Source organism: Myotis myotis, unplaced genomic scaffold, assembly GCF_014108235.1.
Source record: "Myotis myotis isolate mMyoMyo1 unplaced genomic scaffold, mMyoMyo1.p scaffold_m19_p_4, whole genome shotgun sequence".
Classification (NCBI taxonomy): Eukaryota; Metazoa; Chordata; class Mammalia; order Chiroptera; family Vespertilionidae; genus Myotis; species Myotis myotis.
Window position 1 is genome coordinate 50,307,985 of NW_023416346.1, and position 22,493 is coordinate 50,330,477.

The following is a 22,493-nucleotide window of genomic DNA, read 5'->3' on the forward strand; positions in this document are numbered from 1 at the left end:
AACAAGATAAGAAACATATCACAAGGAAAATTACACATCTCCTGTCTATTTCCTTTATTGCCTTTTGGGTTGATTTTCATGGGAGCTCTGAGTATTTGCTATGGACATATACTTATGGTCTTTTAGCCAAATGATATAGGACATGAAAGGAGAAGGAAGAATAGCTTGATAGTGGGAGTCAAGGAAAAAGCTCCATGTAGTGCCTGAATTGTAAGGTAACATTGTTGGGGTTTTTTTTGGAAACCATTTTTAAGGCTGGTCTTTAGAGAATAGGGCAGATTATACGTCGGTTCATTGGGAGACTGTATTTTATGTTGTCTTAGTCAATAACTGTAATTAGGATTGAGGTTGTGAAAACTTGGCCTATACCTGGTGAGGATTAGAGTGATTGGCTTGGCCTTGGCTCCTCACAAATCACTGAGAGGCTTTTTGATACCTTAAATGGTATCTTTGCAATAGACAAAGTAGGAAGTCCCATTTTCTTTCCATGGCCTTAATCCCAGACCATAGCTATAATCTATTTTTTCTGAACATCTACCAGGATATCCTAGGCCAGGATTTCTCAGTCTTGACATTTGGGGACAGATAATTCCTAGCTGCAGTGGTTTTTCTGTGCATTATAAGATGTCTAGCAGCATCCCTGTCCTCTACCCACTAGACAACAGTAGCGCTAAACGTAGGAGGAGTGGTTTCTGATGTGCTTTCATCTCACTTCAAGATGACACCACCTGGCTCTGAGGAGCGTGACACATAAGAGGGGCTCTGTGGTACTTCCAAATCAACACTAAAAAAATTTCATCTAGAAAGTACATGAAAAAGAAGGAAGTTTATGGTAAAGTGACTCAGATTTGGATATAGAAAGCCTGCCTCTTTAAAAGATTAGGGGAGCTATTGAATGGAGCATCTAAGGACTGTTTACCTGATATGGCATGATTGTATAAGATTCTTGACTAACACATTGGAAATGGACAGCTAACCCTTGGGGGCTGAGGCTTTGCTGTCTGAAGGATAGTGAAAATGTTAATATGATCCCAATGACAACAGCTCAAGTGCTAGACATCTTTTCTTTCTCCATTCTCTTCATCACTTTCTCCCCCGACAATAGCCTGACAGATACAAGTAACCTTCTCTTCTACTGAATTATGGATGGAAAATGTTAATGAAAATTGATTTCCAAAGTCTTCCTTTGTTCTAGCAATGGTTGAGAGTGGTCAGAGCTAAGGGTCATGTAATTGTAAATCAGGCAAGGACTCAGTTGCCCCACCCATGCATACTAGCTATTCAGCTCAATTCCAAACTCTAGTCTTGTTCTCAGAAAAAAAAAATGACTGAATAGGGAAATGAAGAGAGAAGGCACTCAACCTACTGGACCAAGGCAGGGTTATATAGAATCTAGGATCCGTGTGCTAGGGCTATCTCCTTGCCCAGGGGTGGGTAGCCAGCCCCTCACAGGACTCATGGCTCATTATCCCTTCCCTTCCATGGCATTGAGCAGGTAAGTGTGAAATCAGAACAGGCGCTTGATAATATGTATACTTAGAGCTGGGGAATGGTAGAAACACCACAGAGCCAAGTCAGAAAAAGAAGGCTTTGAAAACTGGAGCATTGGTGATCCTATCTTAGAAAAATATGCCAATAAGCTAACAACCAACCCAGCAGAGGTGCTAGTGATGAGAAAAGGAAAGAAAAATGCTGATTTCATTCTGCTTCTCAGGAATGCATTATTCACTGTCTGGGTGAGTCCCTGCATGATTGTTTCCCAAACTGTCATGATCCCACTGACCTTTGAAAGACATTTGATTTTTTGTTGTTGTTGCTTCCTCTCTTTCAGAATGGGAATGTGATTTGCAGCCGAGTCAGATGTCCAAGTCTTCATTGCCTCTCTCCCGTGCATATTCCTCATCTGTGCTGCCCTCGCTGCCCAGGTAAACCTGTTAGCCTCTTTCTTTCCCTGCTGTGGTTCTCCTTCCTCCCTTTTCTACCCAACTCACTCTATCTCCCTAATTCCCCAGAAGGGAAACTTCCAGACAGAAATAACAATAGGACACTTTTAGGCAGCCCACACTTGCCCCTAAATACTGTTTATAGCCCAAGTGGGGCACATTCTAGGCTCTAATAAGTTATTGGGTACCCAGTAACAGATTTTCATTGGGCTTTTAATCATTTGAAGGTGGATGTCAGTTGGGGGAAGGGAATTGTGGCCCAGAGATTTTTTGCCATAAACAGTTTCTTCCTGCCATGGGAAGTGGGCACCAGGGGAGTTGTAGCATGGTGGCACGTGTCCTATGCAATTAGTGCTGGAATTGCATCTGAGCATAGCTTCTAAATGGTGAGGGGCTCGTCATAAATCAAAGGAGCTGAAATAGCGAGGTTTATGACAGTATAAAGCTGCCTGCCTGCTGAATAGTCACCTCTTCCAGACTGCAGTTATTATGTACACATTGTTAAGAGCAAATCTAAAGGGAAGGCGGGGAAAGACTGTTTCACAAGGCTGTTAGGATGTCTACTTTCACGGTTTGTGGCTAGGGTATTTGTCTGAGGCAAGGGTTCCCTCAATGACACTTTGTTCACATCTGGCTGGGGCCCGGCTCCCAAACCAGAGGCGTGCAAATGTGGAATGATTCAGAGAATGTTTGTGGGTCCAACAGCAGTCCTAGGAAAAGCTAAGTGACAATTTTGGGATCTTGGTAGTAGAAACCTTATAGTCCTCTAAGTCTTTTTTGTCTTCCTCTAGGAAGGAGGTGCTGCAATTGGGGTCGGTGGGTGAGCGTTATGGAGTCAAGGAACCCTTTTAAATTGTTTGCAGTGTTTTGTGTAGCTACAAATATGTGTAAATTCCCTTAGGGAGGATCCATAGTTTTATTGGTATTCTTAAAGGTGCTGGACATGACACTAAACACATGAAGAACCACTAGTGTAGGGCATCAATGGCAATATTTTAAATAGTAAAGAAAGAACTTACAAGAGAGAAACCAAACGTGTTAGGACAAAAATGATAGGAATGGGACTAGGAATGTGGTTCAGTGAAAACTCTGTTAACTGAAATGTTGCTAGAATGAGTTTTTGTTTAATGGAAAATAAATGCCCAGCCCTTTTTGTCACCACCTTTATAGAGTGAACTCTCCTGCATCCGCAAATGCACTTTGATGAACACAAGCGATTCTTTACCAGGTGATAAAATCTCATATCATGTTACAGGCTTATTGTTCTGAGCATTGGTGATGATAATATATGCTCCAAGATGTAAGAGACTGGCCCAGCATATGATCAACCTAAAAGTTGTTTTTTGGAATCAATCCATAAATGAATTAGGCTTACTTTTTTTGTATACGTTTATTTGCTTTTTCTACTTTAACGGTATTACAAGAGTGTGGTATAGGAGGGATTTGGGTAGATTTGAGCAACATTTTTGATAAAGAGGCTAATCTGTGGAGCTTTTTCTTTTATCTGTCAAGTTGCACTCATATAACATTATAACAGTTGTTTTGTTTTTTCCCAGAAGACTCGAAAAGTGGTCTAAAGTCATGGGAATTGAAACTGCTATGTAGAGATTGTTCTTCCTTGAAAAGGAGGTTAAGGCATGAGGCAGACACAGGGTAGAAGAGCATAGAATGGAGTATGGCTGTCATTTACCCCAGCTGAATAGCAGGAAGTAAGTATTGAGAAAAAGTATAAGCCAGAAGTATTTTGAAAGAAAAATAAAGTATTAAAAAATTGAGATCATAAATCCCAGAAAAGAGAAAATTGAAAGAAATAAACACATTGTCTTGAAGACTTAAAAAGCCCATTTTATGGAGCATACATAGAAACCAGCTGTTCCCTTTTTTTTTCTTTCTTGTTCTTGCAAGTCACTTCCTTGTGAGTTTATTTTTCTTCTTGTCAACAATAACCTTTTAGCAGTTCTTCCTGTGGGTAGTGGTATTAAAGTTCCCTAATCCTTTTTTTTTAAATTTTGTTTTATTCCTTAAAATATCCATCTCTGTAAAAAATCAATAAAATATATATATTTTTAAAAAAGAATAGCTGGTTTTCATTCCAGTTCAATAGGGCAGAGAGAGCACATGAGAAAAGTCCTTGTTCTTTTCCAAGAAGAGTGAGAGATAAAATGTAAAATTAAAAATAAATCAATGAACTTTAAAACTTCAAAATTATAGTCAGAAATTAAAGAAGACTCTTATGGAATAAAACATAGAAGGAAAGAAAGTACAGCAATAATTGGGGCCAAAGCCATATTGTCCATTGGCAGTTGGGACTGGATAGAAACAGTTGGGGCCAGGTAGCTGAGCAGGAACTATGGCATACAATTTGCAGGGGAGTAAGGTTATACTCCTCACATGTAAACAAGGACTGATGTAGCTCTGCCCTCCCCATGTTTTCCCCTAAAATGATCTGACTGACTAAGGTAGATCCCAGTCGAAGATCATTATCAGGGACTAGCATTGCATAAGAAAACAGAGGTAAAGACAGACCATCCAGTCATGAGGAAGTCCAAGATGAAACACTAATATACGACCTTGTTTAGAGCTCAGTAAACTACAAGTCCTGAAACAACAATTCCACCAGGAAAGAAGGGAAGAGAAAAAACCCCAGGGATTGTGAGTTTTTTTAAAAAAACTTTTAGAAAACAAAGGGAAATTCAGAACTAAGAAAAGCTCTCAAGAAACCTAACAAAAGTTAGAATTCAAACTTGAAAAAATATAAATATTTGAACAATATGAAATGGATTTTTAAACAGTTAAATGCCTTAAACAAATAAAGAAGAGAATAAAATCCCAAGAAATAATGGCCAGGGTTTATAAAACAGCAACATGTAGATATTTTTAAATATAATTTAAAAGTTGGGGGGGAAACTAAGCTATTGAAAATTAAAACAACAAATAAAACAATAGATGGCATAAATAATAGGCATACAAAGATTGGAGAAAGAATTCATGAGTTGGAGGACAGAATTCAAGTAATATATTATTACAAGGAATATAACAAAATGGAAAAAATAAACAGACTATAGGGTGGTAAAGGCCTGGTGCTAGAGGAGGTCAAGGGGGGAGGGAGAAGGAGATATATGTAATACTTTCAAAAATAAAGGTGTTTTTTTAAAAAATAAAAAAAAATGATAGAAGGGGAAGAGGTAACTTTCACAAAGCTAATGACTAAAAAATAAATAAAAAGAAATTTGAGCCTTTGGGCTGAAAAAGTCATGTGCTGATCAAGCTAAATAAAAATAAATCACACATCTACAAACGTCATTGTGTACATCAAAGGAAAAGAGAAAATATAAAAAGCTAGAAGGAGAAAACAGGTTACCTACAAAAGAACTACAAACAGAAAACTTATTACAAATAAAGGAAGTCAACAAGCCATTTATTAATATCTTCAAAGTGCTGAGGGAAAATAAACATTCACCTATAATTTTACCCCCAGCCAAATTATTATTTAAGAATGAGGGCAAAATAAAGACATTTTTGCATATAAGTATTAGGGAGTAGTGCATGGGAGAGGGATAGAGAGTTAGAAACATCGATGAGAGAGAGAAAAAGAAACATCAATCAGCTGCCTCCTGCACACCCCCTATTGGGGATGTGCCCGCAACAAGGTACATGTCTTTGACTGGAATCAAACCTGGGACCCTTCAGTCTGCAGGCCAAAGCTCTATCCACTGAGCCAAACCGGTTAGGGCAAAACCAGCTATTCTTTATATTGAAGATAAAACAAGAGCAAATGGGTTTAAACTAAGAATGGAGTTTGATAAAAGGAAGAACTTTAGGACATAATTGTCATTAAAACTTAGAATAAGTGACTAAGGAGAATTTTAGTTTCTTTGCTTTATATTTCTGGAAATCAAAAGGTACCCACCCATCTGAGATAGAGTTGGCACAGTTCTGCTTTGAGACAGGGCAATGGATGTTATGACTCTTCTATATTCCTTTTCCCCAGTGATTATTCAGCATGAGGAAGTTCATGACTTCAGGACCACAGGAATGTTTGGTCAAAGGAAGAGGATCTAGTTTTCTGTCTTAACCCAATGCAAGGCACTGTGATGAAAATATCCTGACTTAAAAATAGAATATTTAAAGCTAAGATAATGAAAAAGTTCTATATAAAAGAGAAAACAAACAAGAAAACCATATACCCATGGCTTTAGTTTTACACATTATGCTATAGCAGCAGTATCAACTTCACAGAGTGTTCACCTGGGTAGTGATGAACTTGATTGGTTAAGTCCTACTAGGCATGCCTATAGCTCATCTCCCATTAGAGAGGATAGAGAAACCACCATCCCCGTTTGAGTTTCCCATGGCTCTTGCTTTCTACACTCCTCACTCCTGAAATTTTCAACACTCCTGCAATTTCCAAGGTTCTGACCTGCATTTGAGGTTATCTCCTGGATCGCCTGCTGAACCATGGAAATCAGAGTATGCAGACTGCCTTTTCAAAATTACAAGAGAGAAATCTGTACTGATTCCTGTGAAGAGCAAATGATTTTTTTTCATCAACACTTCCCTAAGTTTCCATGACAGAGGTCAAGTCTTGGTCACATACCACAGGGCTCTACTGGGCCCAAAGAATCTGGTGCTACATTGAGGCTAGAACAGCCGTGGGCAAACTACGGCCCGTGGGCCGGATCCGGCCCGTTTGAAATGAATAAAACTAAAAAAAAAAAAAGACCATACCCTTTTATGTAATGATGTTTACTTTGAATTTATATTAGTTCACACAAACACTCCATCCACGCTTTTGTTCCGGCCCTCTGGTCCAGTTTAAGAACCCATTGTGGCCCCTGAGTCAAAAAGTTTGCCCACCCCTGGGCTAGAAGATACTTAATGGAAAAAGTCCATACTGCACAGAAGTCAGAAAGGTCATGAAATCTATCATAGTCTCTAAGCAGGACTCTCTGTAGTCTCCAGTAATAAGAAATTTGTGGGCTTCCAGGAAACCAGCTCCTGGGATTGGCTGTCTCACCCCAGGTGGCATGGGCTGGGAAGAACTGCATGGTGGGGCAGACACTTCCCAGCTCAGCACACACACACCAGCTCCTCTTTGAAGTGACTTTCCTGATCTGAATGGCAATTTTTTTTCCTGTTTTTGGTGTTGGTTAAAAGGGAACACAAAACATTTAAATAAGAATTTCCAAATTTAAAAAAAAAGAAATTTATAGGAATGAAATTCCATATCTTCTCTTTTGGGGGAGTGAAATGGTAAAGTGAGAGGGGAAGAGAAAGACTATGACTTCTCTCCATTTGTTCTTTATGCCCGGTGCATGAAAATTCATGCACTGAAGTGGGGGGGTCCCTCAGCTTAGCCTGCCCCCTCTCACAGTCCAGGAGCCCTCAGGGGTGAGAGGCGACCCAGCGATCAGAGGAAGGTGACGCCCCCATCACACCTCTGCTGCTGCCACTGCTGGCAGCACAAGCTTCGGCCAGCCCTGGTTACCTGAGCCTTGGGCGGCCCTGGGAGGCTAGGCAGCTGCCATCTGAAGCTTGCCTGCGCCTCGGGCCAGCCCTGGGCAGCTGGGGGGCTGAAGGGACTGGGAGACTCCGGAAGCAGGTGTGCGACAAGGCCAGGCCCACCTGGGGGCCGGCCCAACCTTGCTGCATGCCTGTCACGCCAACGGGGCTGAGGGGACTGGGCACTGCCATCTTGTGGCTGTGGGTGCCACCATCTTTGAGGGCAGGGCAGTCAATTAGCATATTCCCTCCTTATTGGCTGTGGGCACCACATCTTTGCAATGGCATGAGGGTCAATTAGCATATTCCCTCTTTATTAGATAGGTTTTTATCACCAAAAAAGACTTTTATAACTACTAGTATCCTAAATCATGATGTTATCTAAGTGGTTTTTTTAATGGTCATTCCATTAAGAATGTACTATCCTAATTAATGCATTGGAGTTCCCTTAGAGCAGTGGTCCTCAACCTTCCCAATGTCGTGACCCTTTAATACAGTTCCTCATGTTGTGGTGACCCCCAATGTCATTGTTACAAATTGAACATAATTAAAGAATAGTGATTAATCACAAAAACAATATGTAATTATATATGCGTTTTCCCATGGTCTTAGGTGACCTCTGTGAAAGGGTTGCTCAACCCCCAAAGGAGTCGCGACCCACAGGTTGAGTACTGCTGCCTTAGAGGAATTCCAACATTTTCAGGTCATTAAAGAGCTGTTATGCCCTAGCTGGTTTGGCTCAGTGGATAGAGTATCAGCTTGCAGACTGAAGAGTCCTGGGTTTGATTCCAGTCGAGGGCACATGCCCGGGTTGCAGGCTCAATCCCCAGTAGGGGGCATGCAGCAGGTAGCCAGTCAATGATTATCTCTCATCATTGATGTTTCTATCTCTCGCTCTCCCTTCCTCTCTGAAACCAATAAAATTTAAAAAGTAAATATTATTTTAAAAAAGAGCTGTTATAAAATTGCCAAAATATCTTCTTTGATCTGTTACCAGAGACTTAATCCATAGTGTTCCCTTTTGGCTAGGTGTGAAAATGTTTAGTTCTGTGATATCATTTTAATATGGGCAGTAAAAGTGTGGTTTTGCTAAGAGAGATACCCCTTACCCCAGCCTTTTAAATTCAAGGTAGGTTAAGGAAATGACTTTTCCAGTGATTCATTGGAATCTGTGTATTCCTATAAGGAGAAGCTGGAAGCCCAATGTCATTTCTCACTCAATAGGCGTTGGGTTGTGAGCTAGCTAGGGAATACAGGCATTTCTACTATAACGTAATATGTGCATTTATGAAAATTCTCACTTTCTGCCAAACTATACACTGAAAAATAACAAGGCTTAAGGAAAAAACAAGATTGGAGAAAACAATTAGAAACTTATGCAACTTTGTAACCAGAGTACTAACAAAAGAACTATACTAATAAAATACTAGCACAATTTAAAAAGGCATCTTACATTTCTAATAAATAAAAGAATATTACTCTAGCCTCGCTGACATGGCTCAGTGGTTGAGCGTTGACCTATGAACCAAGAGGTCACTGGTTCAATTCCCAGTCAGGGCACATCACCAGTGGGGGTTGTGCAGGAGGCAGCCGATCAATGATTTTCTCTTATCATTGATGTTTCTATATCTCTTTCCCTCTCCCTTCCTCTCTGAAATCAATAAAAATATATTTTAAAAAAGAATATTACTCTAAGTATAGACTTCATTTCTCAAAATGGTGACATTAGCCTGAAGGAAGAGATTGTAAGGAAGGATTGAGGCTTCTGAGTTATAGAGACAGAAGAAAAATGCACAAAGATCAGAGAGAATCATCTAATACATACTCATAAGTCAGAATGTATGGTCAAACTGAGCCAGGAGGAAAAAAGTGGGGTGAATAGTAATAAGATAGAGTACTGTATTCCTTCATGGTTGGCTGATTTCAGTTGTGTTGGTATACTTGGCATTCAGCTGCTGTCACTTAATGGTGCAAAATATCAATTTGCTAGGAAAAAATCATATATGAACAAATGCAATTTCTGTATTATAACAACATCATTCTCTTATTGACTACTCACATATGAACAAGTTTGGATTACACAAATCTATAATGTAACAGAAAAAAATCTATAGAAGATGAGGTAGATTTATAGCATTTTGCCTTTAACAGTTTAGAGTGAGGGTTGCAAGTCCACTCTAAATCTATTGTTGTTGGTTTTCGGGGAGGGGGGTAGTCTTGGTCTGTAATTACTGACCTATCTACATATTATGTTCCTCTTTCTTCCCATCTCCTTTTTTATGTAAAAAGACAGTTTAGTTCTATGACTATGTCTATGTCCATATGTGTGATTTTCAATTTTACAATAATCAAGTAGATAGGACTTTATATTGCTCCTCCTAATTTTATTTTAAGGGCAAAATCTCAAGGGGGATTATTTTTTTATTGTGGTAAAGTACACGTAACATAAAATGTATGATTTTAAAGTGTATAATTTAGTGGCATTAAGAACATTCACAATGTTGTATAATCATCACCACTAATCTAGTTCCCTCAATTTTTCACCACCCCAAAGGGAAACCCTATGTCAATTTAATAGTCACGCCCCATTACCTCCCAGGTCCTGGCAACCATTAATCTGCTCTCTGTTTCTATGGATTTTTATATTCTACATATTTCATATAAATGGAATTATATTATACATAGCCTTTTGTGTCTGGATTATTTCACTTAGCATAATGTTCTCAAGATTAATTCACAATGTAGCATGTCATTCCTTTTTGTGACTGAATAATACTCGATTGTATTGATACACCACATTTTGTTTATCCATTCATCAGTTGATGGGCATTTGTGTTGTTTCCACCTTTTGGCTTTTGTGAATAATGCTACTAAGAACAAGTACAAGTTTCCATGTACAAGTTTTTGTGTGGCTTATGTTTTAAATTATTTGGGGTATAATACCTAAGAGTGGAATTTCTGAGTCATATGGTAATCCTATGTGTAATTTATTGAGGAATATCTACCCAATTTTAAAGCCACCCCATCTTCTTTCTGTTTATTTCTTTGAGTGTTGGCTGTCTGCCATCCTCACAATTGCTGCCGTCACCATCATCCATGTCTGAACTCCATACCTCTCTCCTAACTTATTTTGTTCTTCTCTAAATTGTGTATTCATTTTTCTCTTGGATTTTATTGAAAAAGATCAATTCCTTTTAAACAATAACAGCCAATTAGCATACTGTTTTCCTCCAATAAGGCAATTACAGTAGTTATAGTATGCAAGATGATCCATTAGGGACCATGTTTTTTTTTTTTTTTTTTTGCCTGCAAAAGACTAATGTATTAAAACACACACACAACTCTTTCATGATTAGCAGCTATCCAAAATCCTGAACATTATGGAATGTTGGTCTCTGGATTGCAGAGGTGTTACTTTATTGTTATTATTACCATTGTTAGTATTTTTAGACTGATTGTTGAGATGTCTCAACAAAGATGTTCACTATCGATTATTAGATCACCCATAACCACACTGACTACTTTCTTACCTCTTGAAGCCCTTTCACTATCTTCCATGTTTTATTTCCATTCTTTTCTTCATATACTTGGCCCTTGAACACCATGCAGAGTATGAAGGGTTAAATTCTTCTTCAGGAAAGTGGCACCAACCTATCTTCTGCTAGGTGAAATGATCCTTATCTCTGTAAATCCTGGGGATTTCATTGCTTTTTTAAAAAGAATATGATTTTTAGTTATTATGCTGGAAGCCCTTACGTCATATAAGAATAGGACTTAGGAAACCCATGGTGTTCTTTTATGGTAGAGCAGAACTCTTCTACTTCTTTCAATGGACATTACCCATAGCTGCCCCCCACACAAAGGTGAGGAAGGTAGTACTTCCTTTGGGGATAACAAGTAAACCTTCCATTGACTTTCTACAATTAGGAAACCTCCGCCATTACAGTCACTATTCTGGGTGAAGGCAGTGTTTCCCAAAGTTTGTTGCAGAGCACACAATTTTATGGGATGATAATAGGTTTACTAGGGAAAACATTTATATGATCAAATAAACTCCAGAGAGTTTCTGTACTAGACAAAGATAAACAGGTTTCTTTTAATGCAGGACTTCTCAGAGCCTTTAATATATTAATACACATTATGAATCTACAAGAGAGATGTAAGAGATGCAGTATTTTCCAAACTTATTTAGCCATAGGTCCAACTTTTTTATAGAACACTTTGCAGGATTAGTCTTGTATTATGCCACTGAATTTTTAGAAGTTATTTATATTATAGCAATAACCTATTGGTATATATAGTATCTTAGTTTGGAGAAGTTTATTAGGGTAGTGGGCCACTTTAGAACAATATCCCAAACTAGTGTTCCTCAAACTTTAGTGTGCTTAAAGATAATCTTGTGATTGTTGAAAAGTGCAGACGCCCAGGCCCTACACTGAAAATTCAGATTCACATGGGTTCAGTGGGTATTTTGCCCTTTAAACAGACACCTCAATTCTCATGAAGTTGGACTGGGGACTGCAATATGGTATTAGGGCCCAGGGGAGATCTTAATAAAAGGGATCAAAAACATTGCCTAAAGAGAACAGTTCCAGGTAAGATCTGAAGTAGAGGGCCCTACGTATCTGCAGAGGGCAGGGAGAAACATGACAACATTTTTTCTCTGGTGGAAACATAGAAACTGTGTGACACTGCCCCAGGACCAAGCCTGCAGCAACATGTGCGCAGTTTCATCTTGCCGACCTCCCTGCTTTCCAGGAGCTCCCATCCAAAGACTTCCTTTCTGTCATCTTCCACATTCAGAGCCCCTGGTTTTCATGTCCAGAAAGAAGGACTCTCCATGGGGAGCATCCCCTCAACCCCACCCATTGTTCATGACTTGTTCTTGGCGAGAAATGAATGGCATTGCTCGGAATTAGCCCAGGAATTTCTGCTGATAAACAAATGAAACTCTCAAAGGGAAAGGCAATCAACATAGTTTGAAATAAAATTAGTGTTTTCAACTTAATCTGTTTTCAACTTATTTTGAAACTAGAATCACATCCTGGGGTATGTTAAAGTGAGGTTTAGTAAAAGGCCCTGTAGTGAGCTTTCTTCCTGGTTGCATGGCTGACCCTTAAACCAGGGCCTGCTTTCTGAATAAGTGGAGCAGGTGAGTATTACCTGGATTTCCTGTGACCTTTCCTGCCAAGTTGCCTGAAACCTGAAATGCTGTCGTTATTACAGCTTCATCTTTTGAATTGAGACTTTGATGCCCTATAAACCCATCTATCTTTCAAAGTGGTCACTTAACTCTTAAGTTAATCATTTTAATTTACTCTGCACAGAGGATCTAGAAAGTAGAATTTGATGGTAGAAGTGGGGGTGGGGTGGGAAATCCCAAAGCCACAGTCTGGATACCTGGAAGAGTTATTGGATTGGAGGGAGAGGGTAGCATTGAAAGAAGAGTCTAGGGAATTAGGTTTAAAACCTTCCCCATAATCTCACAGAGCACCAAACCTCTCCATAATACCAATGCTAAATTCTTTGTTCGTAGCAGAGGACACAGTGGTTTCTGGGATGAGTTGCCAGCTCTCAAGTTTTTCACTTTGGGTTTGTTAATTTAATTCAGTATGTTCCCGAAGTAACCAGATATCCTCCCTATCTGTTGCCTAGAGCCAAAAGGTTTCACTTCAAGGTTTTGGATGCAAAATAACTATAACCCAAAAGGTTTACCAGATTATTTACAGCCACTAAAATAAATAACAGTCTTTATTAGAATGATTTTTATCTGATTTTTGTATTTGCATTTTTACACTGTCAGCTGTTCCCTAAAAGTGATCTTAAAACTGGCAGACTTAGGGTGTCAGTTATTAAAATCTCCAAAATGCACCTCATCACAGGACGCCATTTTGGCTATCACAGTAGTTTATTTTATAAAGGTCTTGATGTGTCATCCCTTTTCTTTGCTACATATAGGCTAAAACCAGAGAGTGGGAACTGGTTTAGCAATAGATGGGTGGTTGCGGAAGCAGGATTTTTTTTTTTTCTCCCTGAGTTGGAGACACACTATGAAGCATATATACTGTATCTTTAAAGAATAAGATAAATCATCCTGACCTATGTGGCTCAGTGGTTGCAGTGTCATCCCATATACCAAAAGATGGCAGGTTTGATTCCTTCCTGGTCAGGGCACATATTCAGGTTGTGGGCTCGATCCCTGGTTAAGGCATGTTGATGTTTCTCTCTCAAATCAATTTAAAAAAAAAGGGAGGGGGGAGCATGGGATAAATCAAAGTTGTTTGCAGCAGGGGAAGAAGGTTGGTTGATTTTTTTTAATTTGGGAAGGAAGGGGAAGACATCAAACTTGGTAGCAGAGGTTACTTTTAAAACATAAAAATAAGGCAAGTGGCCTAGCTATTGTGGCTTAGCGATTGAGCTTCCACCCAGGAACCAAGAAGTCTTGGGGATTCAATTCCTGGTCAGGGCACATGCCCTAGTTGCAGGCTCCATCTCCAGTGTAGGAAGCAGCGGATAGATAATGTTTCTCTCTTATCATTGACTAGAGGCCCAATGAATGAAGTTTGTGAAAGAGTAGGCCTTCCTTCCCCCAGCTGCTGGCACCAGCTTCCCTCTGGCACCCGGGATCCGGGCTTTCCTCACAGCCCCAGCTTCATCTGGAAGGTTGTCCAGAAGGACATCTGGTCTAATTAGCACATTACGTTTTTATTATTATAGATGTTTCTGTCTCTCTATCCCTCTCCCTTCCTCTGTCTCTAAAAATTAGTAAGAACATATTTTTAAAACATAAGGCAAGTGTCTCTGCAAGCTCTATGTTTTTTCTTTAGCAAATTCATACAACTCTGATTTCTCTACCTTCACAAGATCATGCTCTTAGGGATCTAAGGCCAAATTAGAGTCCATACTCACCATCATACCTTTTATATGCTGTGTTCCTTTATTACTTTAATAGAGAAATGGGACTGAGAAGGAGGAGTAAGGAAATTTGCCTTTCTTTCTTCCTTGTTTTGTTTCCCTGCTTCCCTTCCTCCCTCTTTGACTTTACTCCCTTCTTCCTTTCTTTCTTAAAAAAATATTTTTATTTGCTTTAAAAATTATTGTAGTAAAATATACATAACATAAAATTCACCATTATAACTACTTCTAAGGATATAGCTCTGTGGCATTAAGTGCATTTCCATTGTTGGACAACCATCACCACCATCGATCTCCAGAATTTTTTCATCTTCCCAAATTTAAACTCTGTATCCATTAAACAACTCTGCATTTTCTCCTCTCCCAGCTCCTGGCAACCCTCATTCTGCTTTCTGTCGCCTATGATTTTGACTAGATATATAAGTGGAATCATACAGTATACAGGGTTGGGCAAAAGTAGGTTTATAGTTGTTCATATGGAAAATAATGACACAAGAATAAACTATTTTGCATATTCACAACTGTAAACCTACTCTTGCCACACTCTGAATTTCCTCCTGTGACTGGCTTATTTCACTTAGCACAATGTTTTCAAGGTTCACGCATGTTGTAGTGTTTCTCTCTTTTAAAAAAAAAAAAAGTGTGAGGAGCATGGAAATAAATTTAAGAAGAGGCCGGTAGTAGAGATCCTTGAAGAAGTCAGGAGACAACCAAAGTGTCTTAAAAGAACCTGACAAATGTTTGTTTTCTGAGCACATATTTCATAGGATGAGGAGGACCCCAGAGACCACACTATCTTGAAGAATGACAGCCATGACAAACGGTAACTGTGAAATGCTGGGTTTTGAAAGACAGACGCATTCCTTGTTAACATTTCCCGGGAAACTTCAGAGAAGATCATCTATTAGGAACCGGTTACCTGCAGGTTTTTCATCACTTAGAGAAATCCATAGGGGTAGAACTGTGTCTATATTTCCCTTTATCTGGAGCAGTACATTTCCATAAAGGCCTCCTCTGAGATTGCTTTTTGAGGGAAATCATGTCTGGTGCCATTCAGTATGGTTTTACTAGAAAAATTATTAAAAGATCAGAGTATCAAACTTACAATGCAATGTTGAAGGAAAAGTATAATTACTGAGCCTGATGAAAGAAAGACTGAAGGGACTTCAACAATCTTCAGAAAGAAAATATGGTCTTAGAGATAGCTGACCAGCTTTCTCCTTCCATTTCCAAAGCAGGCAGAAAAAAATAAGTTTAGCTTTAAAAAAGTTAAGTGCAAGGAAGTACTTCCAGACATGGATATGGGGAGCAGAAGTTCAGGTCTGGGGTGGTGCGAGTGGGGTGGAGAGGGTAAATGGTGGAAATCTGTAATATTTTCAACAATAAAATGTCAATATATTACAGCTTAAGCTTAATGCTGAGTAAAAACAGACACACACACACAAATACATACAATGTGCGTCTATTAATATGAAGTTCAAAACAGATAAAACAAAGTAATATTGTTTAGGGAGGTGCATAAGTGCGATAAAACTATAATAAAAAACAAGGCAATAATTATCCCCAAATTCAGGATTGTGGTGATTTCCAGTCTGGAGGATGGGGGCCTTTGGGCTTTTGGCAATGTTTTCTTGACCTACATGGTAGTTACAGAAGTATTTGTTTTACAATCATCAGTTCATTTATGTTTCAGTTATATTTATGTTTTACTTATATTTCCCAGAATAATATATTTTTAAATGACACTACATTTTCATTTGTTTTAGATGGTTATGATTGGAAGCAAAAATGACCAGAAGGCTTTTAAATGTTACAGCCAAGCTTAAGATTGTATATGTGCGTATGGCTGTTGAGGGGGAGGGGGGAAGGTGCTGTCACTTTTGTTTGTTTACATTATTTTGGTCAGGGTTTTGTTTGTTTGATTTTTTGTTTTCTCCACAAAGCAGATCAGTCCCAAAGCCTGGAAAAGGGTGGGTTCTCTGTCCTCCAGGTATGCCCTTGGAATTAGTAAGAAGGCATTTGGAGCATTTGGGGATTTGACCTCCAAGGTGCATTGTTTACAAATACTTTGGCATCTGAATGAAGCTGTCTGACTTCAGGGCCAAAGGGCCCCATTTGACTTCCTGAATCAGGACCATATTTGGGAAGGCAAGAGAGCTTTGTTCCTATGGGGTACGCATTCCTCCCCCCAGGTGAGGCTATATTGTGCTGACTTGTGGGGAGGAAGGCATGCGGCTAGTAAGGAGATGGACTCTAAACTTGCTCTCCCCCCAATTCACTGTGGGACTTTCACCGAGCTGGCTAGCCTCTTTAGGTCTGCTTTCTCAGCTTGAAAAATGTGAGTTATAATTTCTACCTTCTCCTAAGATTTTCATTGACAGTGAAAACTAAGTTGATATGAGAAATTGCTTTGAAAAGTATAAAAAGGTATATATAAACAAGGCCATGTGCAGAAAGGGAAAAAGGACTTAAATCCTGAGCCCCTAGATTGCATCATTAAGACAGAATGTTGGCAAAGCCTGAATGAAACTGGCATTTTGGTACTTGTTCCCATAGATCCCAATAACAACAGCCCCATAACCAGGCACTGAACATTATTGTTTCTAGCCTCAGGGATTATTTGTGGAGGCTCTAAAGAAAAAGGTGACAGGTTAATGAGTGACAGACAGAAGGCATAAAATAAATGGCATCACCTCTGCCTTATTTCTCTTTCCTTCTGATTAGATTTCAGAGGTGCCCTGTGTGAGTGTGCTACCCGATAATGCCAATGCTCTCAAAGCAGATCGAGCCCTTAGCAGAAACATGGGGTAATGCTGAGAATGCACTCAGAGACAAGGTAACAATCTCTGGGCTGCCTTCAAAGCTTGATGGGGATTCTTTTTTGTTTCTTGGCTGTTACTGAACCCTTCTCCCACCCACAATCATAAAATTGTTGAGCAAGATTCCTTACTCAGTACTGCTGTGTGCTGATTAGACTGCCATAATTCCCCTTAGCAGGCCAGGACCGCTTTAATAACTACTTTCTTATTAATTCACATTTTGACTGGAGCCTGTCATCCAGCACCTTGAGTGCATCCCAGCATGACCCTGCTGCAGGGGTCCTCTCAGACCACCAGATGAGGGGGAAAGCCATTGCTGTAGTTCTGCTTCCCAACCAGGGAGGATCAGTCCTCCCCCTTCTCCCAGGGCTCTGGAAATGTTGGAGAACTGTTTTGGTCATCACAGTGATTTGGGGAATGTCCTTGGCATTTAGTGGCCAGGAATTGGGATGTTAAATGTTCCACAATGGGTAGGAGCACAATGCAGTGAAGGAAGTGCGCCCCTCCAAATTCCAGTTGTGATCCTATTGGAAAACCCTGTACAGTAGCTTTACCCAGAGAAGCCCAGGGAAGGGAGTGTCCTCTGAACCAGAAGTTGGTGGTATACATCAATTCACTCATTCACTCACTCACTCATTAATGCCTTTCATGAACATTTACTGAGTGCAAACTTTAGACCAGGTTCCAAATATGATGTTGAGGTTTCAGAGTCCCTGCCTCAAGGAGCTCACAGTCTAGTGAGGGATACAGGCTTAACAAGGTCATTAAGACGCCATGAGATGTGTACTCTGGTAGAGGTGCGGACAAGGCCTAGACAGTCATAGAGGGAAGGGAGAGAGAGACATTCGACACAGATCCAAGAGCTAGGCTCCTCAGAGAAGAGTGAACATTCAAACTAGGTTCTGAGAGATGAGTGGGACTTTGCCAGATGGATAAGGGAGAGGGGGAGAGCAGGTGCAAAGGCATGTGTGGGAACAAGACTGGGGTGAGTGTGATCTGTGTGAGAGGGAGGAAGCTTAAAAGGTCAGTTTGATGGTACCCAGACACAAAGGACCTCCTATGTCTTACGGTTAGACATTATTTTGTAGAGCAAGCCCACAGCAAACATCAAGAATAAGTAAAGTGTGTCTTTGATTTCCCATGCATCTTTTGCACCCAGTTCCTCTCTCAGTCACCTTTCTCCCAGCCACTCAGTTCTCAGATAGTCACTATCTGATGAGAATTAGGCTAGCTGGGTTGTCTCTTTAGGGAGATTCATTCTTTAGCAGCAAAAATGTCAATGCTTAACTAAAAGAATTCACTATGGATAGAATTCTGGATGTTAGTGGAAAAACTATGTGGAGGGAACCTTGAAGAACTGAGTACTGAGGAGACAGTGCAGAGGGCCTTCATTCATTTTACACACACTCAATATGAGTGCAAGTGTACGTGAGGTGCATGTATGAGTGGGTGAGAGTGTGTGTGTGAGGGGATAATAATTCCTGCCTCAGGACCATTGTGAGGCTGAGATGAATTAGTACATGTCAGGGGCTTAGCACTGAGCCTGGCCCATAGTCTTCCATTGATAAATGTAAACTCTTTTTTTATTTTTTAAATCTTTATTATTGAAAGTATTAGATATGTCCCACTTTCCCTTCATTGACCCCTTCTAGCCTGCCCCCACCTTCACCCCTGACCTACACCACGCTATTGTCTGTGTCCATGGGTTATTGCATATATGCATAGAAGTTGTTTGGCTGATCTCTTCCACCCATCCACCCACCTCAGCCTTCCTCTTTTTATTATTTTAGAATACAGGGCCAGAGTTTGGTCTGGGAAAATGGGAACAAGTTGACCAGGAGGAAGATGAGGATTTTATGCTATGATTTAGGTGGCTGTATCTGGCTGGTTTCAAATATGTGCCTAGGCCACATCCTAACACTGGGAAAATACAATTTTTCAGCATGTAGCTTAGAAAAAATGTCAGTTTTTCAAGTGGAGTCATAACTTTAGTTGTATACATTTGGGTTGACTTTCTCATCTCCATTGAAACACATGGCAGGTAGGAAGGTGTTGTTTAACAGGCAATGCAAACTGCCTTGAAGCCCAGGTCAGCAGGTCTGTCCTCATGTGTGGAAACACAAAATAGAACACACTTAGGGCCAGAGCCAGGGAGATGCATTAGAAATAAATTAACTTGGGAGGGACTGGATGAGTGAACAAAAGTCTTAGCTGAGAGAAGGAAGAAACAAAATGAGAGGAAATGCTGGGAAGGATAGGATACAGAATATCATCCAGCTGCCCCCAAACTGAACTTACAATGTTTTCTGTGTTCTCTTTGGAAGAGGGGTTGGCCTGTCCAGCATTCAATGGAAACTTGTTGATTGACACGGAATTGGGCAAAGTTCAGTGTGAGTGCGCCTTTAGCTATTTATTTGATTTTTTTTTTTAAATTGCACCCTTTGCAATGAGACTGTTTAGTTTCTCCTGGCGCCCTGAGGCAGTGAGTTTAGATTGTTAAAATAGCAGCCATTAACACTATCTGTGTTATGACACTGTTCTCCCTGCCCCCCTTCAAAGGAATTAAGCATGCAGTTGTTTGACAAAAGTTAAATTCTCTTCTCCCCAGCAAGAGAAATGAAGAATCCTCCTCTGAGTCAGAGCACATTTGCCTAGCCCTCACACCAAAGGTTCCAAGTCTGTCTTCCTTCCATAAAGTCCCCACTGAAGCACACATGACCTTCACAGACACACTCTCCACCATACTCACTCACATACATTTTCACACACTCACACGCCCACCCATTTCCTGAGCTAGAGGAACCCTGGGGAGGTCTTGCACCTGTCTTGATGTTCTTTTACTGCTTTCTTTTATTTGTTTTGATTTGCTTTCTTTTATTTGTTTTGATTTGAAGTCAGTCTTTGGGATTAAATTATATAACTTTATTCATGTTATTAATAGTGCTGTGGAGGGAGCATGTAAGGACTTTCTCCTCAGTTCTGGCCATGCTTGCTTCTCTCAACTAATAAATACAATGCTGACTTTCACGGATAAATCAAACTGGTCTTTTAGACTTTGTATACAATGCCTCTTGGGAAAATAGCCCAGGGAGCTCTAAAAGATGCATGAATTGCTGGAGTATCTAGGTTATTTATAGTTTGTCTAAAAGGGAATTTTTCATTAGAGGACTGGAATACTGTGGCTTTCCCAAAAGCCCTGAGGAAAGATCAAAGAAGAGTTAGTGGAAGAAGTGTGGAGTAGTTGAGCTCCTGAGCAGGGCAATAATGGTGTTGGGAATAGAGCCACTCTGTCTGGGAAGGTCAGCATTGGTTACAGTTCAATAGCCACAATCAGCTCAGGCCTAGAAGATATGGAGAAGTTCTGTATTCACTGGACATCTTTGATAATATATATATATATTTTAGAGCCCCAGTGCATTTCATGCACTGGAGTGGGGGGTCCCTCAGCCCGGCCTACCCCCTTTCACAGTCCTGGAGCCCACAGGGGTGGGAGGCGACACAGCGATCAGGGGAAGGTGATGCCCTCATCACACCTCTGCTGCTGCCACTTCCGACAGCGCAAGACTTGGCCAGCCCTGGTTACCTGAGCCTCGGGTGGCCCTGGGGGCTGGGCAGCCGCCATCCAAGGCTTGCCTGTGCCTTGGGCCGGCCCTGGGTGGCTGGGGGGCTGAGGGGACTGGGGGACTCTGGAGGCAGGCCTTGGGGCTGAGGGGACTGGGCACTGCCATCTTTTGAGGGCATGTCAGTCAATTAGCATATTCTCTCCTTATTGGCTGTGGGTGCCACCATCTTTGAGGGAGTGATGGTCAGTTAGCATATTCCTTCCTTATTGGCTGTTGGTGCCGCCATCTTTGCAATGGTGTGAGGTTCAATTAGCATATTCCCTCTTTATTATTAATATATATATATATATATATATATATATATATATATATATATTCAACAGAATTTTTCCAATGATGGAAATATTCTGTACTTTTCAATATGACAACAACTAGCACATGTGGCTGTTGGGTAATTGAAATGTGACTGAGGAACTAACTAACTGATGAATTACATTTAATGTTAATTAGTTTAAATGTAGATAGACATAGGTGACTAGTGGCTGCTGTAGTGGATGGCAGGGCTCTATACCATTCACTGGATACTTTTTGCTAGGTTGAATTTAATTGTACTTTCCATTCATTTGTTCAGTGCCTTGCAAATAGATCATAAACTTCTTGAGGGCAGGAATAATATCTTCTGTAACCACAGAAATTATACCTAGAAGAAATTATTTGCCCAGCTCTCTCTCCTCTAATGGGGAGACTGAGAAAGACTCTATAACTCCCTTGAAGCCACAATGTTCATTATAACTAGCTGAACCTGGAAACCAAGTCTCCCCACCTCCTGGAATATGTTTCTGTCACATATCCCTTGCAGATAAGTTTCAAAGGAGTAAATATCTTCTTCCTTTCCACTCTCTTCACTGCTTCTAACTGAGATTAATCTCCTGATATGAAAATAATTTGTAACCCAAGTATCTTTATCTCCTCATGTGCCAAGGCACAATGTAGGCTCTGGACAAATGTTTGTGGACTGAATTAACTCCCTAAGGCTTTTCTGTTGTCTATTATGTTTTATGTTATATGTTTCAAGAAAATCTGTTTTTGTCTCACTCAGTGTGTTTGAGTCAGCCTCTGCTCTGTGGATGTGGCCACGGCCTGTGTAGGTGTTCAGGTATAGACTAGAGAGTCTTGGAAAACTGCCGAGCAGGCTGATGAAAATACTCTAGCACTTTGCGTTTCAGGCCCCACCTGCATTCTGAATTCTCTAGACTTGATGGTAACCAGAAACATCAGGCATAACTCCCTCTCTTCTTCACTTGTTCTCTGGCAAAGCACATTCACCTAGAACTAAAATTATCACAAGCAAGACTTGGGGCCATACTTTACTAGCCACCTTAGAAATTGTGAGAAAACACCCAGTCCAGACTAATTTCAGTATCAACTGCTAAAAGGGAAAAAAATTCAACTCAGAGGTCCAAGTAAAGTATCATTTTACCTTCTTCCTCCTTTCTCTATTTTCCTCCCCAGACCTTTAACCCCTCACCCAGAGTTAACCAATGGTAACTCAGCAATAGCTGAATTGAAGCAAAACCCATTATAGCCACCAAAGGCTGAGTTTCAGCCAAGCAGCTGGCTTCTCCAGGCAGCCCTGCCAAGAGTCAGACCAAAGCAAGGGAGCAAATGGCCTGCATCCCATCTGCAGTGGAATGGCTGGCTCATTTGTTGGTACCACCTAATGAAAGAGTGATCCAGTACTGAGATAGAAG

General features: G+C 40.4%; 1 protein-coding gene across 4 annotated transcripts in view; it reads left to right on the plus strand.

Annotated features, from left to right (window-relative positions):
* The window catches only part of CHRDL1 (chordin like 1), a 183,428-nt gene that overhangs the window by 79,146 nt on the left and 81,789 nt on the right, over positions 1-22,493 (plus strand). For all 4 annotated transcript variants that reach the window (XM_036305818.1, XM_036305817.1, XM_036305815.1 and 1 more), the window contains exon 4: positions 1,832-1,925. In XM_036305818.1, coding sequence (XP_036161711.1) covers positions 1,832-1,925 — 94 coding nt within the window. The remainder of the gene's footprint in view (positions 1-1,831; positions 1,926-22,493) is intronic.